General features: G+C 38.0%; 1 protein-coding gene across 1 annotated transcript in view; it reads right to left on the reverse strand.

Annotated features, from left to right (window-relative positions):
• Nucleotides 1-2,860: 2,860 nt before the first annotated feature.
• The window catches only part of PTPRG (protein tyrosine phosphatase receptor type G), a 209,999-nt gene continuing 187,074 nt past the window's right edge, over nt 2,861-25,785 (reverse strand). Inside the window, exons 22-25 of the mRNA XM_040628133.1 lie at nt 23,143-23,289; nt 22,324-22,466; nt 7,933-8,068; nt 2,861-7,384 (exon numbers count right to left, since the gene is read on the reverse strand). Of these exons, the coding sequence (XP_040484067.1) occupies nt 7,238-7,384; nt 7,933-8,068; nt 22,324-22,466; nt 23,143-23,289 (573 nt within the window). The 3' untranslated portion in view covers nt 2,861-7,237. The remainder of the gene's footprint in view (nt 7,385-7,932; nt 8,069-22,323; nt 22,467-23,142; nt 23,290-25,785) is intronic.

Here is a 25,785-nt window from a genome sequence, read left to right on the forward strand (position 1 = left end):
AATGGCTAATGTAATTTACCGTCCCAAGGGCTTTGCGTGCATCTCATTCACTCCTCACAGCAAGTCCTGGGAGGTAAACATTGATTTCTCTGTTGTACAGGTGAGGAAAATGGCATGTTGAGAAGTCAAGCAACTAGCCCCCAGTCACTGTCTGTCAGTGACAACCTTGACTGGACCCTTTGGCTGTTTGTAGTCCTTACTCTTTTTTTTTTTTTTTTTAAGATTTTTAAAATTTATTCATTTGAGAGCGAGAGAGAGAGAGAGAGAGAGGGAGAGAGCACAATCAAGGAGAGGGGAGCGGCAGGCAAAGGGAGAGGGAGAATCAGGTTCCCCGTTGAGCAGGGAGCCCGATGTGGGCCTTGATCCCAGGACCCTGGGATTATGACCAGAGCAGAAGGCAGACGCTTAACCAATTGAGCCACCCATGCACCCCTATAGTCCTTATTCTTTAACATTTTTTTCCCCTGTGGGAAAATGCTAAGTTCCAGAGGCAAGTTTAATATAAAATAGAGTTGCGTGAGCAGTGTATAAGTTAGGGAGTCCGTGGTTACAGATTTTACTGCTTTGCTAACAGTGTTGCATAATTGTCTTTTGTACTCCATCTCTATGATAGAGCCAAATAAGTATTTTTGAGTAAACTGAAGAATGAGTTTTTAGGATTAAGTTGTAACTTTTGCCTCATCTGACTTGAAATGCCTCTGCCAACAACTTTACATTCTGTACAGGGTATAACTAACATGTGCCCTGTGATAGACATTGAGCAAATGCTTTTGGGATGAATTTTAACAGAATGCTAAATTTATTTAATCTACAATTTAGAATGTTTGCCTAAGCTTTGCAAGGCCCACTGGCTCTTGCCATGAAGTCTGACTTTATGCTTTGCAGAAGTAGAGTGTGGGGAAGGGAAGGAAGATAATTAGTTTATAGGCCAGGAACTATTCAAGTCAAATGCTTTTCAAATTACCATAAATCAGATAAAGTTAATTTCCTATTTTTCAATTTTTGAGCAACATAATGTCATCGTTAGGTTCAGATAAACTGCTAATTATCTTTCTTTCTTTTCTGATTATCGTTCTTGCCAAACTTCATAATCGCAAAAGCCAATTTTACCTTGCCAGTCCCCAACTTCTAGTTCTTATTTGCTAGTGCCTTTATGCTCTCTTACCAACACAGCCATAAATATAAAGCCAATGTCCTTAATCCCGTCTCTGAATCTAGGCATCGTTACTAGTAACTTGTTGCTAAATCTTAAAGTTCTTAACCATCTGAATTAAAAAAAATTTTTTTTTTAAAGATTTTATTTATTTATTTGACAGAGAGACAGAAAGCCAGCAAGAGAGGGAACACAAGCAGGGGGAGTGGGAGAGGAAGAAGCAGGCTCCCAGCGGAGCAGGAAGCCTGATGCGGGGCTCAATCCTTGGACCCTGGGATCACACCTTGAGCCGAAGGCAAACGCTTAACAACTGAGCCACCCAAGCGCCCCTTAAGGATCTGAATTTTAACTGTTAGAAAATGGGAGTTTTTGCAGTAGCTTTTTGCATTCTTGTTTCTTTACCCCATTCTTGGTAGCAGAAATGAGGCTTCTTTGTCTATTTCTATTCTGGACCGTAAAAATCATGTAGTAGAGAATTAATTTGGTTAACTATTTTGAACACTTATAACTGCTTCTGCATGGAGCCACCTTGGGTGGAATTAGAAATAATTAGGAACGTGGAAGCCCCCTTTGCCCATGCTGGTTTCTTAGCATTTTAATGATGGAAGATGACCTAAAAAATTCTTATGCAACTGCTCATAGAATCCAGGCAGGTTATTTAAATGGCTGACAGGGGGCAGACATAAGGTGACAGGAGAGATGGGGAGGACTCTGGTGAACTGGAGAGTACAAGCATCCCCTAAAAGGGGTAACCGTGATTCCTCTCCACCTTGTTAGTGCCAGGTGAGAACGTGAGCCTGCTGTGTTAACATTGTCCACATTTTTGAAAGGAGTTTCAAATCTGAATCTTAATGTGAAAGTGTCTATTTCTTAAGATGTTGGTAGGTAGCTAATGTGAATTTTTAAAATTATGGACCAAATACCATCTATCTGTGGATGAATACAATCTGTGGGCCATCAGTTTGTGCTGTGCTCTGTGATACAGAGTATTGAGTCTTTGTGGATGTAATCTGGGGAAGAGTAGTGTTTATCATCAGAGAGATTTGTTATTTTTTTTTGCTGGAATTGGTCTAAGAGATAGAGATAGAATAGATTAGATCAATACTGTTTCTTAAATTCCCAGTTACTCAGGACAATGAAATGTAAGCTCTTCATCCCCGTGGAAAGAAAAACTGGGGCCCTGGCAGTAAGAATTGAACTCTTGATGCGAGCCTACTGAAAGTTCACAGAGAAGGGGCCCAAGCTGCAAAGTTTGAGACCCTCCCTGTTTGGAAATGTCAAAATTGCTTGTAAGTAGAAGCCATTGTAGTGGTCCTACATACATCTCATAGATTCTCCTGTCGTCTTGGCAGGATACATCCTTCATCCAGCATGATAAATAATTAAGAGGGAGAAGTGGCTATAAATCTAGTTGATAGACTGGAGAAATTAGTAATTCTGCTTATAACTTAGCAGGTTCATAATGTAAATAAGGTTTGAGTCCATAGGTAGGTAAAACTTTGTCATTCTTCATTCTTTAAAGATGGAAGAACTCAGAAAAGACATTTCTTTCTGGTTTGCTGCCTATGTAAAGATACTCTTAACATTACTTTTACTACCATGAAAACTAAGACAAAGAGTTGGCAGGTATAAATGTGATCTGTTAAGGGAGACTAGTAACCGAATTTTATTGGACATATTTTCATAGAAATGCTCAGCACTAATGAATACATCAAAAACCATACTTTATTTTATGTATAGCAATACAATTTACATATTAAATAACACTATAATAGAATGATTTGATATAGTTTTAAACAGAAGAAAAAAGGGAAAAATTTCAGGTTACAAAACCCCTCCCCCCTGAACAAATTAAAAAAAAAACAAAACCAAAAACCAACCACTTTTTTTCAAATGGGTCAATGTAACGAGTGTATTCAGTGACTAATTATGTCTAATTCCTATTGCACAAATGGTCGATGGAATTAAAGAAAACCCAATTTTCACAATCACTGCCTGAAAGAAATTACACAGGTTGGATCTTTTGGAATGCAAAGATGATTCTTGCTACTTCAATACACAGAAAGTTGAATTCACATATCCACCACAAAAAAACCCCCAAAAAACCAAACCAAACCGAACCGAACCAAAACAAAACAAAACAAAACTATGACGGAGTTGAAACTAGAAAAAAATTAGCTTTATATGAAAATATAAAATTCTATGATTATATACCATAGATACAAAGTTCCCAGAAGATGCTTATCCAAGCAACAAAATATTTACAGGTTTAATGATTTTAGCTATTTCAAAATGAAGTGAAAGAAACATGAATTAACATGAAGGCTGAGGTTTTTTTTTCTTTTTTCTTTTTTAGAAACAATGGCTGCTTGCTAGTTTCAAATGTCCTAACAAAAAAGGAGTCACTACCCCAAATGTTGGAGAGTTGCAACATTTTATAAAATCGGCTGTCTCCTTTTCTGGAGATGTTTATTTCTTAAAACTCAAGATATTTTTCTTGAAATTAATTATCCTCTGTAGAAAATGCTTCCCTTTGCAAATATTTAACAAAAATACTAAAAACAGTTTAACAGCTAAGACAAAGTAGAGGCCAAATACTATTACAATTCCTTCCTATTTGTAGCATGCCTTCTTTCTAGAGATAAGTTAAAGCCAGTACTGCATGTTAATGGCAACTAAGGGAAAGCGCAAAGGGGTAAGTGAAATTATAGCTGTTAAAAAAAAAAAAAGCAGGCATTTTCCCTTCATATAAAAATTCACTGGCACCATTTGAACATAAACTTCAGAACACAGGAGTCGAAAATGCATTTTCCAGTATAACTGCTAAATTCTTAAGACAAACTACAATTTTGATTATTATTTCTTAAATTGTGATGAGTTTGGGTTTATTTTTTGCTTAGAATTAGTAATATGTATCTTTGGTAAATTGGTATCTATACTTTAATTTTTAAATATAGTACATATGCATTTAAGAAAAATTTATAACAAGGCAGTTGTGCTGTGTCATTATAAAATAATTAAGGTTATTTGTTGATTTCGGTATATGTCACTCTGGGCTAAAATTTCCAACAGCCAGACCTTGAACACCATAACCTTCTTTGACCATGCTGGACTCTTCAACTTGAAATAGACTCTAAAAGCTCCAAGGCATAAAAATTTAGGAAAACCGGTTCAATTAATCTTATTCTTGGAATTCAGAAGTAATTTTTTTTTAACACACACACATATATAAAAGATGAAGTGGCTCTTGGATGCAAGCATTCTCCTGGTGGCAATACAGGTCCTCTCTGATGCCCACCATGGCCACTTGGTCTGATCACTGCAACTCAGTATTGTATGATGTGTGCATTTTGTTCACCTAGAGCTAAATCTATACACCCTATAAGCTTATTTTATAAGATAGCACATGTTAGTCTGCAATAGCTGTATCCCTTCCCCCTGAGTGCAAGTGGTAATAACCTTGTGTAGTTAAGCAGTGTGTTTATGTCTCAAAGAAAACACCATCTTTGAAACTCTGCCTCTGGAAAGATGGAAGAATATTAATGTCCATCACAAATGAAGAATACCATTCAGGATACGCTCTCTGGGGAAAGTGAGGAACTGCTGGATAGAACTGTCCTCGTTGAAGTGTGTTTGGACCACTTTGGCAAGACGGGCAGACAGCATTTGCTCAGATTTCAGTGTGTCAGGATGTGTAGACTAGTTTAAGACCACTGTGGACACATACTTAGAGAACTTCAAACCATCCTTTTAAATGTTTCTATTTACTAGCTATCTTTCTTTTATCATGACTATGATCCCTGTGTCAGGAATGGTCACAGAATTGCGTTGGAACCTATGCCTTTCCATGACTGGAGCCCGCTGTAAATAGCACAGAAGGAAACACCTGTGTTTTCCAACCAACATTCACTTGTAGAAGAAAAAATTACCAACGGACCAGGAGCCCCAAAAGTCCAATCTGTGCCAACTACTAAAAAGAGTTCACTCCTATCGATGTATAAATGAAGTGTAATCTGCTTAATGGACTGCAATGATCTGGCTCTTGCCATGATCTGAAACCTTGTCCTTCCTGCTTCCCCTCGGCCTCTGGCAGTGGTGGTGTTCCTGTGTTCGAGCTTGTTTCCTCCGGTGTTCAGTAGAGCTTCCTGGTATTACCTGTGATAGCAGAGGGGCTGCAGAGGTGTTGCTTTCCTCTAGCACATGCCATTCTGCAGACTGCTCACTTGCACACCTTTTCTTAAGCCTCACCTACACGGTTCATGAACAATGGACTGTTTTCCGTGTTGCAGAATTTCTGTGATGAAAACATGAGATTAACCCTGGCCGGTTACACAGTTCACGAAAACTCCATCAACCTGGCCTGTGCACTGGAATCCCCAAACTTGGGCCTGTAGCCTCTCCTTAGCAGCTTTGGTTCCACAGCACCACTCTGACAAACTTCACGGACAGCCAACTTAAGGTCAGCAGAACCTCAGCACTGGTCACCATTAATGTTCCAGAGCCTACCCGGATACTATGATAGTAGCCAGTATGGATTTTTTTGTTAAAGTTTATTGACATAAAAATTAACCAAAACCCTTTTCTTCGTGACAGGCCCAGTTCTGGTGATGATTTCACTTCTAACAGCAGTTATCCTTCAAATGCAAATACGCAACAGAAGAACAGATCTCAGTAGGAGCTTATTTTTCTAACTGAATTGAAATTTCTTATTAATGCTCCTAATTTCCCAATCATGTAGTTATGGCAGGGTAAATGGCTCCAGAGGCTAGATCAAATGACTTCCTTGGGTTGTGTGTCATGATTATCAGCCTCTCTGAGTGAAGTGTGTCTGTTCTTGGGGCTCTAGAACACAAAAGCACACAAAGCCATCTCCTCCTTTTACAATCTATTTGAGAATGTTGATCTCCCCTTAAGTGTCTGATATCCTCTCTCCGAATCAGACTTATTCACGTGTGGGAATCTATCCCAAGACTTTTGATAATCCAGCATTTTCACTTTTATCCTAAGTAGAAGAATATATGTAATTATGGGATTTATCAGGAAACATTTGGCAAAAAAGGGAAGAAAAGAATGTTAACTAGATAGGTAGTTTTTATTAGATAGCTATACGAGTAATAGGGATATTTTAGAGGACTAATTTCAAAACTACACACCTGCAGAAATTTTCATTATTCTACCTGCCATGAGGTGTGGTATTAGAAACCAAGAAGCATGAACGGAGAGTTACTAAAGAAGAAATAGGTGAGATGTGTAAAATATTGCCGTATCTCTACTGTAAAAGGTAGCCCTCCTTGGAGGGTGTAGCTATTTCAGAGGGTCAAGATGGAAATAACACACACCGTTCACATAGCTACTGTGAAAACCGTAATACAGAGATATCCTTTATTTTGACACAGTTGGGCATTTTTTTAGGCTATGAATATAACTTTAACTAATAAGTGATGTTCACATAAAGCTCTTAAAGCCTTCTAATTTCTTAATGGATACCTTCACCATCATAAATGGAACTGTTTCAAGGCCATGAGGTTGACAGACTATCTTAGTAGCTCTCAGGAACCTACTACTCCTTAAAAGAAAACAATGCCCATCCACTCCATTAAAATACAGAAGGCAGACAGTATGGAGCAGTGCCTGAAAAAAATAGGAGAGGACTGAGGAAAAGCTCAGCATTGCCTGCTAGGAGGGTGCAACTGCTTTAGCAATAATAATAATAATAATAAAATAATAAAACCAAGATCCACTGTCATAACAAAGACCTTCACTGTACTGAACTAAAAAAGTAGCATGTATGTTGTCATGGAATGTCACATCAGGGCTTGCTTTAGTATTAGATTATAGGCAGTAACACTGATCATATAGTGCAAACTAGGGAAAACTGCGTTTCACTGTGTGAAATGAACAGAGGTGCAAATGCTCAGTAGGATACCATTAAGACATAAAATGGCAAAAAATAAATATCAAAACTTTTATCAGTGTAAAAAAGTAACTGGGTTATTGTATAACCTAGAGTCTGGCAAAAAAGGCCTCAAAAAAGTTCTCAGTCTTCAGAAGTTTTACAAATTAAGCGCCCTTTCGGGATTCCAATCACACCAGAGATTCCATGCTCTCGGCAGGGTCTGATTCATCTGCAATGAGAACAGCACCATTTTTGTCCACTGTCATGGGACCATTTCCATTTTCTTTAGTGCTGACCAAGCTGAGCATTGCTTTATAGACAAACTGGTATTGTTCCTGAAAAACAAGAGGAAGATCATCTGAGACAAAGAAGAGCTGAGTCGTTTCATCTAAGGTAGCTAAGGTAGCAAGACCAATTAAAAACGTGATTGTAAAAAACAAGGATGTACGTTTATGCTAAGGAACTTTTAAACAATGACTTGGAGCCTTTATAATCAAGACCTATGCATTCGGCATGTCACTTTGATCGTTGTTAGTTTGGAACTAATTCTGTTGACAGTGGATTAAGATCATACAACATCTGTATGTTGTAACTGGAGAGTACCATAGTCTAGAAAGCGGAGTTTCTCTACCTCAGCATTACTGACGTTCTGAGGCAGACCATTCTTTGCTGGACAGATCTGTCTGATGCATTGCAAGAGGTTTAGCAGCATCTCTGGGCAGGTTCCAGGGCACTTTCCTACAACCAAAAAGTCTCTAGACATTGCCCAACATCCCCTGGGGGGCGAAACCATCCCCAGGTGACAACCAGTGCTCTCATTCAAGTGTGAGCCTGGGTTTCAGCTGATGACAGAACAGGTTTCACAAAGAAACAAAGTACTTACAATGTCTGTGAATACTCCAGGCCTCATAAGATTAATCATTTTTGCAACCTGGAAAACATCCACGGCATTTTCATTCTCCAGTTGCTGGGACAGGGTGGTCAGGGCACACAACATTCCTGCTGAAACTGCTCCATACCTTGGAGAGGAGGAAAAGAAAAAAAAAAAAAGATGCTATTTCAGACTTTCTAAGGGATTGAATTTTTGGAATGAAATTCATGTCATATATTTGCACAGAAGCTATGTAGACTGCACGGACATCTCTTCTTGAAATGAGTGAAATGCTGACCAGGGGGAGAGAGGTGGAGGCTAGCGTAAAGGTGACATTCGTTCATGAATGTGAAATCGCCCAGACTGGCTTATCAGATGCTCAACTTGCTATCCCAGAGGAAATGAGAGGTTCACTGTTAGACTGGGAATGGCTACAGAAGACATAATGTGGGGATGAGGTGGGGGACATCATAGGAAAAAAAATACGAGGGGCCTAACCCCAGGCTCCTGGATGAGTAGAGGTGGTGAAAGGATCTGAAAAAGATTTTTTTAACTGTCCCAAACAGCTAAATTGAAATTCCAGAATGGAACTCTAGGGCTCAAAGTGCAGTCTGAAAATTTTCAACATGAATTTCATATTAGGTAATTATTTTTGGCACTGAAGTGGAACTTTGCCAGTAAGAATACCTTCAATAAAAGTCTTGGAAAAAATATGGCACATACTCTTTCTCTCATACACACACACACACTTAGAAGGGTAGACTTCCTCATCAGGCTAGGTTGGCAACCCCATTTTTTCCAGGAACCTGTGGTGGCATATCAGTGATGAGAAAACAGAGGAATAAATGAATTGTTCCAGGTGGTGATGCTGGGAGAAATGAAACTAGAGTTTTATACCCTGTGCTCACTATTCTGTTAAACACTATCAAATGTGCAGTTTCAGCTTATTGTTACGTAAAATCAAACCATTACAGATGTCAAACATCTGTAATACAGAAAGCCCAGAGTCTCCAACGGGAGAGGTAACCTACGAAAGGGTAAAACTTGTTATACATTTAGGTCCAGCCGCCCAGAGTTTGGTGTGTCGGTACATTTTGGTCCAATTCATGACTTCGTGGGCTGCATGCATACTGGATGTACTCTCTTCCCTGCAGATGGGCACTTACGTTGTTCGTATCTTGTGTGCATCAGCAGAAGTACTGTGAGTAGGAGAACTAGGTCACAGATACACCCATCTTTAGTTTCAAAGATCCTGGATATTGCTCTCCTAGTGGTTGTTACCTGTTTCTCTCTCCCAGCATGGGAATACTTGCTTTTCATCATTTTTTTAAAAAGATTTATTTATTTGAGAGAGAGACAGAAATATAGAGGGAGAAGCAGACTCCCCACTGAGTAGGGAGCCCGACTCAGGGCTTGATCCCAGGACCCCAAGATCATGGCCTGAGCCAAAGGCAGACACTTACTGGACCGAGCCACCCAGGTGCGCCTCTCATCATTTTAAAGTAGACACGCTTCTGCGAATTTGATGGGTGAAAAATCATAGCTAATTTTGTTTTAATTTGCTTTTTCTCTATTACCAGGGAGGTGGGGAATCTTCTGGGTTTATGGCCCATCTCTGTAGTTCCTCTTCTGAAATTGTTTATTAATATACTTTGGCCATTTTTCTTAGCTTTGTCTCTTTTATTTGTAGGATAGGTTATAGATATTTTTTTCCAGCCTCTAGTTTCTCTTAACATGGTTTGTAGGCGTTTTTGTTAAACTGAAGTATAGTTTACACATAATCAAATTGATCAATCTTTTATTTTGAGCTTTATTGGAATCTTGAGAATGCTTTCTCTAACCCAGCATTCTAAGAAATTCTCCTACATTTTTCTGTATATTTTTACATTTCATTGTTTAATTCGTCTGAATCTTATTTTGATGTAAGGTAAAGGTCTCATTTTAGTTATTTTCCCCATGGATAACTACTTTTTAAAATTGGATAGTCTCATCTTTTCTCATTAACTTGAGCTTCCTTTGTATCATATGCTAAATCCTCATACATGCAGGTGTGTTTCTGAACTCTCTGGCCCTTTAATCTGTTTTTTGTGTTTCCCCATATTTGTCTTAATTCCCATAAGGTTTTGGTAAGTCTTGACATCTGAAAAAGCAAGTTTCTATAGTAGTCTTGGCTATCTCCACATCCATTGTTTCACTTTTCTTTTGTGCTTCAAACATTTTCATTTTCATTTGTATACTCATTTCCAAATACCTCTATCCCTCTATCACTGCCCATCCTGTTTTATATTAATTTTGAAACTGGATTGTCAAGAAATACAAGTTTTGTTGGGATTTTGGTTAGCTTGTGCCGAATACACACCCCCCCCCCCCCACACACACCCACACCGGTCTGAAGAAAGTAACATCTTTTTGAGTTTTTCTGTTCATGAACATGAGGTCTTTTCTCCCTTTGTTTAGGTCTTTTGTAGTTTTCAATTTTATTTTATAGTTTTCTTCATTGTCTTTGCCACTTTCATTTTAGGATAATTTGTAGGTGTTGGAGTTTGTTACTCCTCTAAGAATGGCCTCTCTTTATGACATCTTGCTTGGTTTTGGTTGATATATAGGAAAGTTACTGATTTTCACATGGTGAACTTGTATCCAGCCATGCAGTTAAGTTCCTAGTAACTGGCGGATTCTCTAGGAAGTTGGCTACATTTTGTCTACCGATAATATCAGTTTTGTCTCTTCAACTTTCATATTTCTTACATCTTTTGCTTTTATTGCATTGGCTAGAACCTAATAGTTCTGCATTCTAACTGGTATTTGCAAGGAGGTATCATATTGTTTTCTTTAATGGTAAAGCTTCTAAGTTTTTAGTATTAAATAAAAACGTTTGCTGTAGACTTCCAATAAATAACATTTATTAAGTTAAAGAAGAGGCTTTTGACTTTCAGTTTGCTAAGAGTGTTTTTTTTTTGGGGGGGGAGGGAGATCATGAGTGAGTGTGATTTTATTCTGCACTTTCCAACATCTATTGACTTTCCTAGAAATTCCTTTGTTAATGTCCTGCATTCACTTGAGAGAACAGTGGTAACATTTAACCACCTCTCTAAGCCCTAGGGTAAATCTTACTTTTTCATGATAAAAAATCCAACACACTGGATTTTATTTGACAGTATTTTACTTAGATTTTTACACCCATAATAAAATAAGTAGGACTGCCCTATACTTTTCCATTCTGGTGCCAGCGTTTTTTTTTTTTTTTTTTTAAATCATGGTTACATTAAATTTCCTCTGTGTTACTGTTCGAGGGTAGCCTGGTGAGGACTTGGTGGACCTTAACAGTTTGGGAGCTCACCTGTTTATTCAGTTCTTCAACATTTATTAGTATAAAGACTTTCAAGTGTTTATTTCCTTTAAAATATTTCTATTTTTAACCTTTTTTTATTAGAAAACATCAAATGTGGACAAGCACAGTCCCCTTCACGTAGCCATTACTCAGTTCCAGTGGTCATGGGCTCATGGCCAAACTTGTTTCACATCTACTTCCTCTCCCATATACGTTGCAGCATATCCCAAGTATTTTTTTAATTAATATTTTCATATAAGAATTAGAAGGATTTTTAAAAATATGTAAACACTGTCAAGCCTTAGTTAATAGTTATCAAATATTTTTAATGTAACTACAGATCAATGGTAGATCTTTTCCTTCCCAATGTTATTTTATGCCTTCCATAATTTTTTTCTTCACCATTTTCCAGAATTGTATGTTTTATGAGACTTTACCCATCCCTTTATTCACTTCTTAGAAAATCTCAGCCATTATTTCTTCTGTAGTCTCTTTTCTCAACATGGACATTGATCACCTCTCAGACATATGTTAGAACTCACCTAGCTTCTGTAATGGAGTTTGATTTCATTTCTGTCTATTCTACCACTAGCCCATCTCTTCTTTTTCCCATTTCTTAGACTCTCATTTGTTCCTGCTTAATAATAACATGTTTCTGATTCATGCCACAGTCTTCTTTTAGATCTCAGAGCATATATTTTTAAATTCTCTTATAACTGCTCTAGTAACTGATTCACTGTATTTTGTTGTTGTCGTTCTTGATTTGATCATATTGGCTTTCCTCACATTCTAAATTGTACGAGTATACCTTCTCATTTTAGTATAACTAGGTGTTTGTTTTTTTTAAATCATCTATACTTTTTTTTTCAGTAGGATAAAATCCAACCTTTGCTTACTCTGTTCTAGTGAAACTGGTAAGACTCAGGACCCTTTTCCCCCCACTTAATCTTTTTCTCAGAGCTATCCTATAGCCATTCAGATAGACAAGTCAGGTATTACATATTTTATTATTTTATTATATATTGTATACTCCCTGTAGGATGACACTGACCTTTCCTTGAATTGCCTTTCCTAGATTTTGCCACTCTTAAATAACTATCTAAACTAAAAGGAAGTACCTACACAGTAAGATTTCAAACATGACTAGAAACTAAGTCAAATTAGTCTACTATACGGATAATTTAAGTATCTTCTCCATACCAAGCATTATAATGAAAACAGGAGGGCCATTCTCAGAAGTTTAGGACTAAGTAGGAGCAAAGGATGATTGTCGAGTTTCATGGATTTGCACTTCAAACGACAAGGACTTGGTGAGAAAGTGATACAAGTAGTTTATAACCTAGATAAAACAAGAATAGTGTATAAATACACTGGCTTTGGTAGTTTGTTTGCCTTTCTCGAAGGGCCCATTGAAGGCAATGTTTATTTAGCGCAGTTAAGAAAAGAGCCAAATGTATTTTCGTCTTTCCTTGCCTGTGCCTCAAGAAAATAAAAGTACTTTAAGTTCCTGACGTAAGTCATGTTTTTAAGTGCTCTATGTTCATTTAAAAACATATTGGGGTTCCTTGTTTTGTCAGTGTATATACCTCTGCCCAATTAAGATACTTTTTACTGTTCCATATAATTACAATTATTCTACCTTTGCTTTTAAGAGGTTTTAAAAATCATAATCCGGAATGAAATTTAGAGTTATAACCCTGTCACTATGAAGAAAGTGAAGCTTCCCTTAGAAATCATTATGGCACGAAGGAAAACAGAGTTAAAGCTTGAGTAATTCATCAGTCCAGGGGAATAAAAGCAACACAAAAGCCTTCCCCAGGATTTTAGGAAATTAAAACTCTGGATGTGAATGAGAAAATAAAGTACTTCAAAATATATTCAAAAATAAAGAATGAGAAAAAAATGCAGTCTGAAAAAATGAGTGAGATGAGTGCAGGAGTGCTTCCTGTGACAACCAGTGGGAGGCGGTGTTAAGCAGGATTCGATGATAGATCTGGATCTGACTACAGCAGGGCTGGCTTCCTGGCTTCAATCTGTGTAGTTGTGGACAGTCCTGCACTTAGTTTAATGCTGTGTTGTTGCCATCTGTACGTTATTTTTCACTGAAGTATAGCTGGCATACAATATTATATTAGTTTCGGGTGTATAACCTAGTGATTTGATAAGTATACATATTATGAAATATTCACCAAGATAAGTGTAGCGACCCAAGTTATTACAGTATTATTAACGATATTCCCTATGCTGTACTTTTTCATCCCTGTGATTTACTTATAACTGGAAGTTTGTACCTATAATCCCCTTCACCAGTTTTGCCCATCTCCCTGCTGCCCTCTGACAACCACCAGTACGTGCTGTGTATTTGAGTTTATTTATGCTTTTTAGATTCCACACAGATGTGAAATTATGTGGTATTTGTCTCTATAGGACTTATTTCACTTAGCCTAATACCCTCTAGTTCCACTCATGTGGTTGTAAATGATGAGAGTGCCTTCTTTTTTTTATGGCTGAGTAATATTCCATTGTATGTCTACACCACATCTTCTTTATCCACGCACCTATTTATGGACACTTAAGTTTCCTTCCCTATTGTGGCTATTGTAAATAATGCTACAGTAAACCTAGGGGTGCTTGCATCTTTTTCAATCAGTGCTTTTGTTTTCTTCTGATAAATACCCAGAAGTGGAATTACTGGATCACATGGTATTACTATTTCTATTCCCATTACTTTTCTGAGGAACCACTGTATGGTTTTATCACCAATTTATATTCCCACAAACAGTGCACAAGGATTCCCTTTTCTTTACATTCTCACCACTCGTAACTTCCTCTGTTTGTATTAGCCATTCTGACTGGTGCGAGGTGACCTATCACTGGGGTTTTGATTTGCTTCTCCCTGATGATCAGTGGTACTTAGCACCTTTTCACGTGTCTGTTGGTCACCTCTGGATATCTTCTTCGGATGAAGTTTGATTCAGGTACTCTGCCCACTTTGAGGTTATTTATTTTTTTTAAGTTTTATGAGTTCTTCATATATTTTGGATATTAGCTCCTTGTCAGATATATCATTTGCCAATGTCTTCTCCTATTCAGGAGGCTGCCCTTTGTTTTGTTGGTTTCCTTCACTATGCAAAAGTTCTGTAGTTTGATGTAGTCTCAACTGTTTATTTGTGCTTTTGTTTCCTCTGCCTGAGGAGACAGATCCAGAAAAATAATGCTAAGGCTGACGTCCAAGTGATCACCGCCACTGTTTTCTTTTAGGACTTCTATGGTTTCGGGTTTCACATTTAGGTCTTTAATCCATTTTGGGTTTATTTTTGTGTATGGTGTAGGAAAGTGGTCCAGTTTTTTTTTTTTTTTTTTTGCCTTTTTATTTTTTGCATGTAGCTGTCTAGTTTTCCCAGCACCATTTATTGAAAAGATGGTCTTTCCCCGTTGTATATTATTGCCTTCTTTGTTGTAGATTACTTGATCATATAAGCGTGGGCTTATTTCTGGGCTCTTTATTCCGCTCCATTGATCTAGGTGTCTGTTTTTGCGTCAGTACCATACTGTTTTGATTACTACAGCTTTGTAGTATAGTTTGAAATCAGGGACTGTGATACCTCCAGCTTTGTTCTTCTTTCTCAAAATTGCTTTGGCTGTTAGTGGTCTTTTGTAGTTCCATGCAAATTTTAGGATTATTTGTTCTAATTCTGTGATAAGAATTGCATTGAATCTATAAGTTTAGGTAGTATGGGCATTTTAATAACTTAAATTTTAAGAATGGTATATTTTTCTATTTGTTTCATCTTTAGTCTCGAGTATAGGTCTTTCATCTTCTTGGTTAAGTTAATGCCTAGTTATTGTGTTCTTTTTGATGTGATTATAAATGAGATTGTGTTCTTGTTTTCTGCCACTTCCTTATTATTGTATAGAAACACAACAGATTTCTGTATATTGATTTTGTATCCAGCAACTTTACTAAATTCATTCATTCTGTGTGTAGTACCATCTGCAAATAGTGGCAGTTTTACCTCTTCCTTACCAATTTATATGCCTTATTATTTTTTCTTGTCTTATTATAGTGGCTTAGACTTTCCAGTACTTTGTTGAATAAAAATGGTGAGAGTGGACATCCTTTTTTTGTTCCTGATCTTAGAGAAAAAGTTTTTAGCTTATCATCATTGAGTATAATATTAGCTGTGTTTGTCATATATGGCCTTGATTATATATTAGGTATGTTCCCTGTAAACCCCTTCTGTTGAGAGTTTTTATCATCAAGAGTAGATGTTGAGTTTTGTCAAATGCTTTTTCTGAATCTGTTGCCATAATCATAATTTATATCCTTTGTTTTGTTAATGTGGTATATCATGTGATTGATTTGTGGATGTCAAACCAACCTTACCATCCTCAGAATAAATCCCATCTGATCTGGAGATCAGAACTGAATTTAGTTTGCTAATATTTTGTTAAGGATTTTTGCATCTATGTTTGTCAGAAATACTGCCTGTAATTTTCTCTTTTTTTGTGGTATCTTTGGTTTTGGTAGCAGGGTAATGGCCTCTTAGAATAAATTTAGAATGGTTCCTTCTTTTTTTGGGGGGGGGAATAGTTTGAGAACAGGTATTAACTCTATTTTAAATGTTTGGTAGAGGGGCACCTAGGTGGCTCAGTCAGTTAAGCATCCGATTTCTGATTTCAGCTCAGGTCGTGATCTCGGGGTGGTGGGATCAAGTCCATTGTTGGGCTTCATGCTCAGTGTGGAGATCTGCTTGTCCCTCTCCCTCTGCTCCTCCCCCCACTTGCTTTCTCTCTCTCTCAAAGAATATGTTTGGTAGAGTTCCCCTGTGAAGCCATCTGGTCCTGGACTTTTGTTTGTTAGGAGGTTTTCATTACAGGTTCAGTTTTGTTACTAGTAATTGGTTTGCTTAGATTTTCTACATCTAATTCAGCCTTGGAAGTTTTTTCTAAGAATTTTTCTATGTCTTCTAGGTTTGTCTCATTTGCTGGCTTATAATAGTAGTCTATAATCCTTTGTATATTTTTTTGGTGTTATAATTTCTCTCTCATTTCTACTGTTATTTGAGTCTGCTTTCTTTCTTGAGGAGTCTGGTTAAATGTTTCTCAGTCTTGCTTATCTTTTCAAAGAACCAGGTCTTGGTTTCATTGATCTTTTCTATAGTTTAAGTCTCCATTTATTTCCACTCTGATCTTTATTATTTCTTTCCTTCTACTAAATTTTGGCTTTGTTTGTTCTTTTTCTAGTTCCTCTAGGTTACTAAGGTTAGATTGAGATTTTTCAAGTTTGAGCTAGGCCTGTATTGCTATAAATTTTCTTCTTAAAACTGCTATTGCTGCATCTCAAAAGATTTTCAATCTCAAAGATTTTGTGTTCACATTTTCATTTGTCTCCAGGTATTTTTTGATTTCCCTTTTGGTTTCTTAACTCATCCTCCATATGTTTGTATTTTTTCGTTTTTTTCTTATAATTTAGGTTTATGCTGTTGTAGTCAGAAAAAATGTTTGATGTGATTTCAGTCTTTTTAAATTTATGGAGACTTGTTTTATGCCTAATATGTGATCTATCTTGGAGAATATTCCATATGCACTTGAAAAGAATGTGTATTCTGTTCTGGATGGAATGTTCTAGATGTATCTGGTCCAATGTGTTGTTCAAAGCCAATTTTCCTTTATTAATTTTCTGCCTGGATAATCTATTTTATTACTGTCAGTTTCCCCCTTTGTTAATATTTTAATATCTTTAGGTGCTCGTATGTTGGGTGCATAGATACTTTAATTGTATATCCTCTTGTTGGATTGATCTTTTTTTTTTTAAATTTTTCAAAATTTATTTGCGAGAGTGCGCACAAGCAGGGGTGGGTGCAGAGGGAGAAGTAGACTCCCTGCTCAGCAGGGAGCCCGAGGCAGGGCTCAAACCCAGAACCCTGAGATCATGACCTGAACTGAAGGCAGATGTTTAACCTACTGAGCCACCCAGGCACCACTGATCCTTTTATCATTATGTAAAGCCCTTATCTCATTACGTTGTTTTGAAGTCTCTTTTGTCTGATATAAATACTGCTACCCCAGTTTTTTTCATTTCCATTTGCACAGAATATCTTTTTCCATCCCCTCAACTTCCAGGCTGTAAATTTGTTTGAGGCTGAAGTGAGTTTCTTATAGGCAGTATCTGGACAGGGTTTTTGTTTTTTTATTCCATTCATTCACCCTATGTCTTTTTTTTTTTTTTAAAGATTTTATTTATTCATTTGACAGAGACAGCCAGCGAGAGAGGGAACACAAGCAGGGGGAGTGGGAGAGGAAGTAGCAGGCTCCCAGCGGAAGAGCCTGACGTGGGGCTCGATCCCAGAACTCCAGGATCATGCCCTGAGCCGAAGGCAGACGCTTAACGACTGAGCCACCCAGGTGCCCCCAACCTATGTCTTTTGACTGAACATTTAAACTACTTAAAATAATTACTGAGAGGTACGTACTTACTGCCATTTTGTTCATGGTTTTCTGGTTATTTATTTTTATAGTTCTATGTTCCTTCTTTTCTTGCTCTTTTCCCTGTGACTGATGACTTTCTTTAGTGTTATGTTTTCCTTTCTCTTTTTTATGTATCTGTTATAGGTTTGGGGTTTATGGTTTCTCTAAGGTTTGTATATAACACCCTTAGTGTACAGCAGTCGATTTTACGTTGGCGGTTGCTTCAGCTCAAACACATTCTAAAAGCTACTTTTACTTTACCCCTCCACCTTTCATGTACATGATCCTGCATGGTACATCTTTCTGTGAATCCCTAAACTAATTCTTTAGATATAATTAATTTCACTGCTTTGGTCTCTTAACCTTTATACTAGCTTTATGACTGATCTACTACCTTTACTATGTATGTGAAATTTTTTTCATAATTTTCTTCTACTTACAGCCTTTCCTTTTTCACTTAAAGGGTCATCTTTAGCATTTCTTCTAAGGCTGGATTAGTGGTGATGATCTCTTCATTTCTGTTCAGTAAACTATCTCTTCTTCCATTCTGAATGTTAACTGGGTATAGTATTCTTGGTTATAGGTTTTTCCCTTTCTACACTTTGAATATATCATGTCACTCTCTTCTGGCCTGCAAGTTTCTGCTGAAAAATCAGCTGAGAGCCTTAGGAGGCTTCCTTTCTAACTAGTGCTTCTCTCTTTATCTTTGTGACTATTATGTGTCTTGCTGTGGACTTCCCTTGGTTCATCTTGTTTGGGGGTCTCTGCTCCCTGGACTCGGATGTTTGTTTCCCTCCCCAGGTTAGGGAAGTTTTCTGCCCCCTTTCTCTCTCTCTTCTCCCTCTGGGACCCCTATAATGGGAATGTTAATATACATGCACATCCTGTTATTCCCACTAGTGTATTTTTCTTGTCAGTTATTGGTTCTTTTTGTATTTCTTATTTCTTTGTTGAGGTTCTGAGTTCGTCCACTCTTTTCTCAAGTCTGGTGAGCATCTTTATTCCTTTGAACTCTTCATCTTTTTTGAACAAGAGTTCCTGCATTTTCATTTTACATGGGACCCCCACAAATTACATTAGCTGGTCCTGGCTCTGACACTTACTGTTTGTGTATACAGGCCCTATTCACTTCACACTGCCTATTTTCTCATGTGAGAAGAAGGGATCCTAAAATTACCCTCCTAAGTATAGTAATGTTGAAGTTCAAACGAAAAACAGAATTAGTTATTTGTGGGTATCTTTGCAGGTGATTGATAGGCAGTCCATATAGCTCTGCATCTCGTATGGCTTATCTCAGGACCAAATGAAAATAAAAGGTTATTGGTGATCCTCAAAGAGCTTTTGCTTATGTGGGCTATATGTATCAGTATTTACTTTACCAAAAATTGGAACTGAGAAAATGTTAAACACAAAACCATGCAAGCACACATTATGGTAGCCATCAGAGTGAGAATGAACAAGGCAAATGGTATCTTTGCATTATTATGAAAATAGTTTTGACCTTTTAAATCCCCTGGAAGGGCCTCCTTCCCAACCCGCAGTCTTCAGGTCATACTTCGAGAATTGTTAACGGTATTAGCCTTCTAGGAGATCTAATAGGGTGATAGATATATCTCTAGAGGGAATAACATTAAATAGTTGCACAAGACACTGTTCTGTGAACATCTAGGCTTATGAGACTGTAAAAACTGTGCTTATCTTCCAAAATTCTTCTGTAGGAACGTAGTCCCTGCTTAAAAAATCGGACAGTAATGCTGATTGATAGATGAATCTCTGAACAGAACGGTCTTGAATACAGGATGCTGTAAACAAAGCAGTTTGTATTTGAAGACCAGCACAGCTTGAAGGCAATCAGTTTACTTTTGGGTGTGGAATTTTATCTAGAAACTTCATCCATCTGGCACCCAGCTGAGAACCCGGAGAGTAGTTGTTAAGAGATCTCTGTGAAGACTCAATAAATAGCAACTCTTTGACTTGAGTGCAAGCAGTTAGGCCTTCTCTCCAGGCCTGCTCAATTCTACCTTCGACAGAGCTTAAGCATCTGTAAGTAGCAAAATAATGGTAAACAAAATGCAAGGCACGAGGCTCCCTGGAGAAAGCTCGTATTCAGGATACCGTACATACCCCTAATGTGTAGGTCGGTTTGAAGTACAATACCCACCGTGTGCCGGGCATTGAGCTTCACCCAGTGGAGACTGGGACAGATGTGTTACCTGTGCTGGTCTCAGCAAGGTGGGGGTGACAGTCCTGTGAACAAGTCGTTGCAATAGGATATGCTGCACAGGAACAGCATCGGTAAGAATGTGATGTTCGTTAGTATTTTAAATGATCACCTCAGGGAGGAGTTAGGAACAGTTCCAAAGAGAGTGACTTTTAAAGTGTTGACTGAAGGAGCCCTCTTTCAGGAAACAGTATTTGCAGGGGCAACGGGGCCTGCAGGAAGTCATTCAATGGAGGACTGCTTCGACCAGACCGTAAAGGAATTTGAAAAGTGTACCGAATGAAAGGGCGACATCAAGTAGACTCGTGGCCAGTGAAATGTGGAGGAGAGGGGGCATACCGAAAGGACTCTGGTATGTCTCTGGTTTGCACAACTCTGTGGCTGGGGACAGGCGGGGAAGATGAGTTTGGTTTTAATTTGTAGGCCATCAGGAAGGGATAGTAGGTCACATGGAAACCGAAAGCTAACTGGTGTTCAGAACACCGCACTCCTTCTAGCAGTGTTAAAAAATTTCAAATTTGCTGGGGTCACGTGGAAAAATAACTTCTGTAGAATTGCCTATCTCTCCACCAGTGGATAAGGGAAGGAACATGTTTCGTGCTGATCTAGTTCAGAATTAATTTGCTCTTTTCTTATGTAGGCCTGAGAACAAGCGGCACTTGATTCATTTCAGGTGACATAGCACGCGGCAGAAAATAAAAATCACTGAATAAGACAACGTACCCCCAACACTGAATACAAACAAATCGAATAGTTCTTTTTAAATGGTTTCACAAGTTGCTAGTTTTTTTCTTTCCCACATCCCTTACCATGAAATATAAGTTTAGCTGCATTACGGAATTAAGCACAAAATAATAGCAAAATCAGTCACAGAACTGGGCGGCAGCATTAGAGTTCAGTCTGAATGGGCAGAAGCTGGCAAAACCCAGAGGTATTTGGAAGGCTAATACAGATTAGTGGGGGAAAAACTATAGAAGCAGCCCTAATTTTATACTATAACTGCATACCCCAAGTTTTCATAGACCAGTAATAGCTGCCCAGTTATTCTGATGCTGGCTATGCTATTTAAACACTGCTGGCAGGTGCCGCGTTTCTAGGCATCTCAGTGTATTTAACTAAAGCTTTGACTATAATGTTTTCCTCCCCCCCCCCACTAACCTTAATCTAATTAAGAGTCGGGCCAACATTTTGAAATAGTCATTATTTCCTAAAAAAGAACATAAAAATCTCTGGAAGCAGCCAATAATATGGCCATCTTCAAATACAAGGAAACCATGATTTGAGGTACAGGTGCTGACCCAAGCTGAAAGTCTGTGTTCACTTCATGTCACAGCATTAACTTAGAAAAAAAGACTTCACAATAAGCTTTACTTTCAAACTGACTAATCACTATGCTTCCAGAGTAGCTGCTAATTTAATGAACATAATGGATACACTGAGAATTTGCTGACCAAAGGAGTTCCCTTGGAAGTGAAACAGAAATGAGGATACAGGGGCGGCTGGGTGGCTTAGTCGGTTGAGCGTCTTACTCTTGGTTTTGGCTCAGGTCGTGGTCTCAGGGTTGCAGAATCCAGCCCCACTTGGACTCCATGTTCAGGGGGGAATCTGCTTCTCTCCCTCTGCTCCCCCCTCCAAAATAAATAAATATGTTTTTTTTTTAAAGAAATGATCTATAATTGGTGCCACATTAGCTAAAAGCTTGTGAGATTCTAAACAATCTGGGATTACATCACTAACTTACAGGTCAATCCCAGCCATGAAGCTTGACTCCAAACATCCACATACCATAAGGTTCATCTATGATCCTTTCCCTCTGACTAAAGAGGAAAGTGTCTGGGTTTGAATACCATGTGGATGCCTAGAAGCTCTGACACCAGGAGCCAATGTTTGTTCTCTTTGAGAGTCCTGTTCTTTAAACTTCAAAACACATTGTAAACTCTAAATTCATCATTAATAGTAACTTTTTCACCCCTAATCAACTAAACCATATTTAAAAAGTTTTCTTCTCTAATAAGTATTTGCTGAAATTCACTGTAGGGATATAAAAATACATGTAACTATTAAGCTATTAATTCCAATTAACTATTTACATGATCTATTTAATTAGTGTTTTGGAAACATAAAACCTCAGAAAGCTTGCAAGTCTACTTTTGTAGGCTGGTATAGTGCTTTGACCTTCCAGAACATACATTCCAGGAATACCTGAAGCCTGGGAAGGGCCTGACACATTACAATGCAAACAGATCTACAACAGGCCCCTGTACACAGTGGTCCCTGTACACAGTGGTAACACAGAATGGTCATGATCTTCCCTTTCCACTCCCTTAGCAATTCAACAAGAAAAATGTCTGAATTTTAGAATTGAGAAATAGATACATACTCATCATGAACAATGGTGGGGCCATCCCTTGTTAAGGCCTCTTCCTTGATGACATTGATAAGTTCGAAAGTACTGCTGATGGGGGCATCTGGGTTAGGCCATTTGGGACACTGGAAGTGCCGAACCTCTAGGACGTAGTCATCCTGTAACCAATGGAAGAAGTCATAGCCCATCCTTTATTTCCTGACACCTGTAATCTGGGGACTAGAACTTGCTCCTAAGAAAGTATGTATTAGAGATAACTGAAGAATGCCAAATACTAGGGAGGACTGCGTGCCCTTAAAAAATGACCAGGTCATGATAGTAGAATCCTATTTTGTTCAGGGAACAATAAAATTTTAAGAGACTTTATAGCCTATTCTATCTTATCTGTAAATTTAAAGGAAAAAAAGACAAAGGGTTAGATCATCACTTAAGTTATTAATATACAGTAGCTCCTCTCTTTTCCACTCCATAATGTTATTACACATCAAAATGTCATTTACTTAAAAAAAGTCTTACTATTATCATCTGTAACACACTGCAAGGTTTACATATCTGGTGGCAAAGAGAATACTGAGCTCTAGTATATTGTTTTCATAATTAGGTCAACAGACCTATTTGTATGCATGCTCAATCCGAGGAACTGTTACATTTCATCTACCCAGCTGGAAAAAGCAAATATTTGAAGGAAGGAAAAGGGAAGTGTACATATTTAAAATTAAGTCATACTCAAACGCCTGGGCTTGTCTCGAGGGTGGCAAGTGATCTTATTATTACTTAGAAAGATGATGCAGGGCCCAGGTAGGACTGTTACTGAGAAACAGAGATTTAAGTTACCTGTGTAGCTTCAAGGATAAAGTCATGGATGATAATTTGTTCTTCATTAGAGAGGCACAGTCTGTCTTTGCTGATAAGGGTGACGGTAAAAGCCTCACAGTTCATGGATTCTTCTCGACTTGGCCAGTATACGAACTCATCTTCTGCCTATGGGAACCCCCCACAAAGAAAAAATTCCTCTGCAGTGCTGTCAAACATTTGTTTTTGAATTTTCTTGCAAATTGATATATAATGTTTGCCACCTCCCGTACCTCCCGAGTCACCATTTAATCATGCCCAGTTCACCAAGTTCAGTGGTGACTGTAAAATATACTTGATAGTAACCATTTCCTAGCACTTCCCACCTAGGTCACTGTAACAACCAAAAACGCTCCCTCTAGAGGTGATATATTAAAATTAATCGACCTAGATCTTTTTTTTTTTTTTTCCTTATTATAATACATTCTAGAACATTTCTCAATTGGACTTAGTATATTATTTCACCCTTGCTTAAGCAACTAAGACATCCTGGTTTTTACTTCCTATGGATTATGAAAACAGTTCTACAGTTGATTAGGATTTTGTCAAGGAATTTCTTCAACATTATCTTAATTTTTACAATATACTAGTGAGGTAAGGGGTTTTTATCATCCATCTTTACCGAGGAGAACATCAAGGCTCAGAGAAGTCCATACGTTGTCTCAAATCACACTGCTACTAAACGGTAATGTGTGGGAAGAGGTTGAGTGTAAGTAAGCTTATGTTGGCCCGAAGTACAAAGTGCTCTTTCAAAGACAATCTATCCATGTTAGGCTTCAAATGGAGATTAACATAGAAAAAGGCTTTCAGCCTTGAATCCGGCAAGCTTTAAATGTTCATCTATTTTAGGATTAAAAATAAATATTCAGGCGGGGTACTTGAATTCCATCCCTGAAAACTGTGGAGACTTAAGAAAAAGGTAAGGGGTGCACAGGTTGGAGATTTTGTGAGAAATACAATGATTAGAATAAGACCCCTGACCCTCACTGCTGTGCTTCTTTTTCTCATCAGTTCAAATGGCAAACTCTACTTTGCCTGGCATATTTACATTTCTACGGGCATTTTCCTGAAAATGCTTAGATACTACTAGTGAAGTCAGAAATAATTCTGAATAATGTTCAAAACAAAGAAGGTTTTGTTTAATCTTACATTGTTGCATCAGAAATGAGCCAACAGTCCAATAAGACTTATCACCCTTTCAAGTTTCAATATAGCTTATTGCCAAGTACATTTTTATTTTTAAAGCTCAGCATAAGGGGAAACAGATTAGCAATTGGGTTTAGTCTATACAAAAGAAGTCTGTAACTGTCAGGGGTTTTAATACATTTTGTCCAAGGAAATGGAAGTAAGAAAGACCCTTTTAATAGATATTAAAGATAGGTAATAATGGACAGGGCCTATACATTTAATCAATATGCACAGGTTAAGCTAGGATTTAGGATTGGATGTGATCCTGAATAAATTGATCTGGGCCTTAATTTTCATATCTGAAAAGTGGGAATGACAACATTACGTACCTCTAAGAAATTAACATGAATAGTAAATTATCAAATTGGCCTAATAACTGCCAAAGGGATTTTAATAATGGTGGAAGAAAGGCAAAAACAAGAACAAAAAACAAACCCCTTCTGAATACAGACAGCAAACTAGGGAATAACTGATCATCTTCAAAGACTATGAAAAATACATGCTGCTTCTTAATTCAGCAGGAACTCTGGTCTCGTGGTTATTTTGCTTACAAACGTATTTGTAGATCAAAGATGCCTGTACCTATAACAGTGCTTTCTGAGCTAAGAACCAGTGACTTTGGGCTACTCACAGCATCATGGTCTTGACAAGTTATTGCAGTGATAAATAATAAAGCAAACAAAGAGAATCTACAGACATTTTTAGGAAAAGTGTTCACTAATAAACCTGACTTTCAACCCCAGAGCTGAGAATGCAGACATGCAGGATTCTAGCCAGGTCTCCCCCAGCCTGAGACACAGAGATGACCTGTTCCGGGGCATGTCAAGGTCCTCACTGTCTGCAGAGCTTGTATGGACTCAGGTGGTCCAGCCTGCCCCCTACAAATGAGCCTGTGGGTAGATGCTTTTGGTGACTGTCCCGTGTTAAGTGACAATAACAAAATACTGACTCATCCAGCAAATGAACGTTTTAACAACCCTAAGTGCCTCCAATTTCCACATGCCAAACAGAATAGACCCCTATTGCCAGCTAATTTGAAAATTTACACTCCAGTTTTTAGCTTAAGATTCTCAATTTTGTTGCCATTCTATCATACAGAAGCAGTCTTGGTATTCTGAAGCTGGAGCAAAATGCGACAAAGTGAAGAAGTTCCTACTGACTGGGCACACAGTCAAATACATGTCATCAAGACTAGGGGTTCAATCACAGGCTGTTCTTTCTTGATTAAAAAATTCACTAATCTGATACTCAGGGAAGCAGCTCCTCATTGGTTTTTGTTTTTGTTTTGTGGGCTTACATGTCCTCATAATAACTTCTGAAGACCCAACTAATTCTGAAAGTTAAGCTCTTCTTGATAAATTTGTTCACCCTTCTTTTATATAATCTCGAGACACAGGAGAGGAGAGAAAGGGGCCGTAGCTCCGTCAAGGTCTTAAA

This window comes from Ursus maritimus, unplaced genomic scaffold (genome assembly GCF_017311325.1).
Source record: "Ursus maritimus isolate PB19 unplaced genomic scaffold, ASM1731132v1 scaffold_14, whole genome shotgun sequence".
In the NCBI taxonomy this organism is placed as follows: Eukaryota; Metazoa; Chordata; class Mammalia; order Carnivora; family Ursidae; genus Ursus; species Ursus maritimus.